At 35.8% G+C, this 5,818-nt stretch overlaps 1 protein-coding gene across 1 annotated transcript; it reads left to right on the top strand.

Annotated features, from left to right (window-relative positions):
- The first annotated feature begins 4,703 nt into the window (after positions 1–4,703).
- On the top strand, positions 4,704–5,201 carry LOC108341341 (uncharacterized). The gene has a single exon (XM_017579038.1). The coding sequence runs from the start codon at positions 4,704–4,706 to the stop codon at positions 5,199–5,201; it is 498 nt and encodes a 165-aa protein (XP_017434527.1).
- The last annotated feature ends 617 nt before the right edge of the window (positions 5,202–5,818 follow it).

Genomic DNA, 5,818 nt, shown 5'->3' with positions numbered 1-5,818 from the left:
TTCAATAGTGTATGTACATTAATGTAATATTTGGATTTAATATATAGTTTCATGTATAAATGATGTATTAAATATTAGACTATTTAATATTTGAAATGAATTATATTTTGTTAGTTTCATTAAATTTGTTTATTTGAAGCTATATTAATTATAAATTGATTGGAATACAGGAATATTATTATAATTTTATTGGATGTCAAATGTAATAATCAATTTTTTTTAAAAAAAACATATATTATAACGTACTAAGCAATGTACGTTATAATAGTTGATCACATATTATAACGTACAACAATATATACGTAATAATATATCATATATTATAACGTACAAAAATTTCTACGTCATAAAACCTTCCATCCTATTATATCAGACAAATGAAAATTTGTCATAATAAACTGCGCATATTATGACGTACTTCAGAAACTACGTTATAATATGTTCGAACATATTATAACGTATAACGTAAATTTCTGCTACGTTATAAAATGCGTAGACTTACTATATCGCCCAGAACTATGTCCCCAGTAACTACGTTATAAAAGATCATTTTTGTACGTTATAAAATGTCATTTTTCCACTAGTGTTTGATCAATGGAAAAGAGGAACACAAACACTTGAAATGAATTATATGGATGAGTATGTTGTTGGGGAAATCAATTTCATCTTATCCACTCTCATATATTTTAGGAATTCATCATTCTTTTCATCAATGTTAATGCCACTCTCTAAATTACTTTAAACCCGATGTCTCGGCGAAGAAAGCCTATCCTTAATTACGAGTTCATACAATTCCTAGCATCCCTAATAATTAAATCTGAAGCACAGAAGCTTAAAGGCAACCAACCCTCATATCCCTATGTCTAGGCGATATTGCTTTTGGGAGAATTTCCCCGGATCTAGATTTTATCGTATGTGTCCATATCACTAAAATCAATAATCATGACATCGAATGAGTTAAACAATGCATGCTTTGAGCAAAGAGGAAAAACCCTAACTAATGATGAAAGAAAGCATGTATCAAAGATATGATGTTTAAACACAAAATTCCATATATGAGAGTTTCACAAGACTACATTGATCCCCCAACAACAAGAAGAGTTTAGTTCACCATATTCATGGTGAAACTAGATGAAATACAATGAGATAGTGAAAGATAGAACCCTAGAAAGATGAGTAGGTAGCCTTAGCATCCAAGATCTTCCTCCAAGGGGTGGAAAGGTGTGTGTTTGCTTCGTACTCTACCAAAGATAGAAACCCTAGGAAGTCCTAAAGCTTATATACTATCCGAAATATTACAGAAAAGTAGGCCTAAGCCCAAAATACCACCGCTCAGCGGTACCAACGCGTAGTCAATTCTCCCCTCAGCTGCACTTTCACCCCTCAGCGGAGCCAACGGGTGTTCTTTAGTGCCGCTCAGCGGTAAACTAGCGTTGAGCGGTACTTGCGGCTTCTCTTCTTTTGCACTTTCTGAGTTCTTTTCTGATTCCATCTCTATCCTTCTTCACTTCTTTCATCAAATTCATCTTAAATCCTGCATAAAACACTGAAATCAAGCATAAACCTGTCCAACTCTCTTATTTCTGAAAATATGAACAAAAACATGTTTCCAAGCTAGTTTCTAAGTGTTAAAGGTTGCTTTTAGTATCAATTTTAAGCATGAAAATAACAGTTTTTCAACTATTATCACAACCCCAAACTTAGAACTTTGCTTGTCCTCAAGCAAACAAGATGTAACTCAATCTTCTACCAATCAATATAATGGTTCACCCCATTCAAAAATTCTCTTTTCAAGATAAGTAAGTACTCAATTAAGCTCATGACAAAAACTTCAATCAAGACATGCACATGCTTTAGTGTTCACACAATCACCCAATATCCAAAAAATGCTATTTTTCATGAATGATCAATCAACTAAGCATGGATGTTCATGTGCTCATGGAATCTTTCCTCACGAGATAAAGTGTTTCACTCAAACACACAAGTGTATAAGAGGTAATCACTCATTCACTCTACTATCACAATGTCACAGGAATTGACTTTGCCTTTCATTTAACCATAATCAAATACATTCACAAGCATGCATCATCACAAGGACTTTTCAATGACTTATAATGTGGCTGGGCTAACAAGAAAATTGGTTTTTCTAGATCACAAAACCCTTGAGTTAAAAGAATCATATAAACACAATCATTCCAACTCTCTTATTTATGAAAATATCAATTTTAAGCATGAAAATAACAGTTTTTCAACTGTTATCCCGAGGGTCGGACCCCCGAAGCTCGGGCGAAATTGAAGGCTCAAGCCTTACGGAAATCCACATCCACCGCCCGAGCGGCATCTGATGCTGATCCGGCCTAGGTTTTGCTCTGTTTCGACTCTTTTAGACCGGGCCCTATTTCTACTCTTTTCCAACTTTATTTAAAGGACTAAGGCACTCTACGTTTTGTATCTCTGGCTAGAGCAACACAACAACACACTCTTTTACTCTCTAAAGGAGGATCTGGAGGTGGAAGCTTCCTCTTTTACTCTTAGGGTTTTATTATCTCATGCTTTTCCATTGTACATCTAGTTTCTCCATATCTATGGGGAACTAAACTCTATTTGTTGTTGGGGAATGATGTAACCTTGTGAACTCTCATGTATTTGAATTAATTCTTAATCATATATGCTTTATTCATTAATTGTTAGGGAATTCATCTGTTTTAATGCTTGCTCTATTTAACTCATTTAGTTTCATGATTTATGAATTGCATGTGTGCCGGGAGATTCCTTACAATTTAGGTTCTTGTTGAATTCTCCCAAGGTAATATTTCTCAGGGATGAGGGTATGAGTACTTGGGCATCTTAAGCTCTTGATCTTCAGACTTAATTTTCTAGGAACGCTAGGAATTGCACGAACTAGGAATTAAGGCAAGCTTATTGCGCCAAGGGATTGGGTTCTAAGTACTTTTGTGAGTGATGTTAACATTAATGCATAAAGTGGAATTCTTATATACATGAGAGGGAACTTGGTGAAATCTAACCCCAACAACATATTCATCTAATATTAAACAACATCCGTTCATCTCTGTGTTACTCTACTATTGATCAATTTGCATTCATATTTTATTTTATGTTTTTGCATCTCAAACCAATGATCTCGTTTATTTTAAGTCTTAATTAATTAATTTATCACACGACTGTTTAGTGCTGAGAGTCCTCTGGGATACGATACTTGGTCTTACGATTTTATATTACTTGTGCGATTTGGTACACTCGCCAATCCATCAACATTGCGTCATGTTGGTTTTTACAGAAGATTCATCAAAGACTTTTCAAATATTGCCAAACTACTGAGGAACCTCCTTGTTAAAGACGCACCATTTGTGATGGATGATGAGTGTCTTAAGGCATTTGATGTCTTGAAGAAAAAGTTGATTTCAGCCCCAATAATTGTAGCTCCTCATTGGAGCCAAGATTTTGAGCTGATGTGTGATGCCAACACTTATGCTATAGCAGCTGTTCTTGGTTAGAGAAGAAAGAAGGTATTTCACATTATTTATTATGCAAGCAAGGTTTTGAATCAAGCCTAGTTGAATTATGCCACTACAGAAAAAGAATTGCTGGCTATTGTGTATGCCTTGGAGAAATTTAGTCCTTATCTCATTGGGTCTAAAATGATTATCTACACAGACCATGCAGCTATAAAGTATTTACTAACTAAGCCGGATTCTAAGCCGCGGTTGATTAGATGGGTACTTCTGCTACAAGAGTTTGATGTGGAAATCCGTGACAAGAAGGGAAGTGAAAATGTAATTACTGATCACTTATCTCGGTTGGTTAACAATGAAGTTACAAGCAAGGAAGCAGAAATATGGGAATCCTTCTCGGAGGAAACAATCATCTATATTCAACAAAGGTCATGGTTTACTGATATGGCTAATTTTAAAGTTGCAGAAGTAATCCCAGAAGATCCTAATTGGCAACAAAGAAAAAGGTTTTTAGATGATGCCAAAGAGTTTATTTGGGATGATCCTTACTTGTTCAAAATTGGGGCAGATAATCTTCTAAGGCGTTGTGTTACTAAGGAAGAAGTGGGAGGAATTTTATGGCACTGTCATGACTCACCTTATGGGGGGAATTTTAGTGGAGAGAGAATAGTTGCAAAAGTACTTCAGTCAGGATTTTATTGGCCTACTCTATTTAAAGATGCTCATAATCATGCCAAAAACTGTGATAAGTGTCAAAGGACGGGGAATATCTCCAGACGTCATGAAATGCCACTACAAGGAATACTAGAAGTTGAAAATTTTGATTGTTGGGGCATAGACTTTGTTGGACCTTTTCCACCCTCTTTCAACAATGAATATATATTGGTGGTAGTGGATTATGTGAGCAAATGGGTGGAAGACCTGGCTTGTCCGAGGAATGATTCTAAAACTGTTATTAATTTTCTGAAAAAGCAAATTTTTTCCCGATTTGGAACGCCTCGAGTACTCATTAGTGATGGAGGATCTCATTTTTGCAATTTTCAGCTGACAAGGGTACTCAAGCACTATGGTGTGAGACATAAGGTAGCTACACCTTATCATCCACAGACAAACGAGCAAGCAGAAGTTTCAAATAGGGAGATAAAAAGGATTCTAGAAAAGAGAATTGCCTCATCAAGAAAGGATTGGTCTTAGAAGTTAGATGATGCCCTGTGGCCCTATAAAACTGCAATGAAGACAATTATTGGATTATCTCCTTTCCAAATGGTTTATGGAAAGGCATGTCACCTTCCGGTGGAGATGGAAGATCGAGATCTATGGGCCGTAAAATTCTTGAATTATGATCCTGGTGACACTACTGAAAAGAGAAGAAGGCAACTTATTGAGCTTGAGGAGATGCGACTGCATTCCTATGATTCCTCAAAGAACTGCAAAGAAAAGGTGAAGTTTTATCATGACAAGAAGCTGGTGAAGAAAGTCTTTAGTCGAGGACAGAGGGTGCTGCTGTTCAATTCAAGACTGAAACTTTTCCCTGGAAAGTTGAAGTCCAAGTGGTCTGGTTCATTTGTAATCAAGAATGTTCTTCCACATGGAGCAGTTGAGTTAACATACCCTTCCTCTGAAGATCCACAAAGAAGTTGGGTTGTCAATGGACAACGTCTCAAGCATTATCTTGGTGGTGAGCTGGAACGCCTGTCCACAATCATGGAATTGGTTGATCTTGATTAAGCTTATTGGGTCAAGCTAGTGATGTTAAAGAAGCGCTTATTGGGAGGCAACCTAGCTTTCTAAACCTTTCTTTTTAATCTTTTATTTTGTTATTTGTTTTCTTTTTAATCTTTTGTTTTGATATTTGTTTTCTTTTTAATCAATTGTTTTGTTATTGTACTTTGCTTGAATGAACTACACTACTTTGATTCAACTGTCATGTGTTTTGTGATGAGTATTGCTTTGTGATATTCTAGTGTATTGATTGATGTTAAGACGATGCATGATGTGCTGATATACAAGTGATGGCTCACAATGTATGGAACAGGTGCTTGAGGTAAAATTTGATTGAGATACTGAGCAAGATGTTTTTCTGAATTCTGGGACTTGAGAGTTTACTTGTGTGAGTTTTGGGCTTCAGAGTTGTTGTGAATAATTGCTATTACTTTGGAAACATGAATGATTTTGCCCAAATTTTCTGTGATTGAACTACTTGCTTGCAGGTTTCATATGATCAAGGCCATCTTTTGTTATCCCTTATCTTTTTAGCCTACTCATGAATTTTTCCAAATAAAAAGAGAACAGTTTGTTCCATCCTTTGAACCTTTAGCCTTAAGCATGTTTTGAAAACCCTGTTT

This window comes from Vigna angularis, chromosome 6 (genome assembly GCF_016808095.1).
Source record: "Vigna angularis cultivar LongXiaoDou No.4 chromosome 6, ASM1680809v1, whole genome shotgun sequence".
NCBI classification, from domain to species: Eukaryota; Viridiplantae; Streptophyta; class Magnoliopsida; order Fabales; family Fabaceae; genus Vigna; species Vigna angularis.
This window is presented reverse-complemented; position numbering and strand designations above follow the sequence as displayed.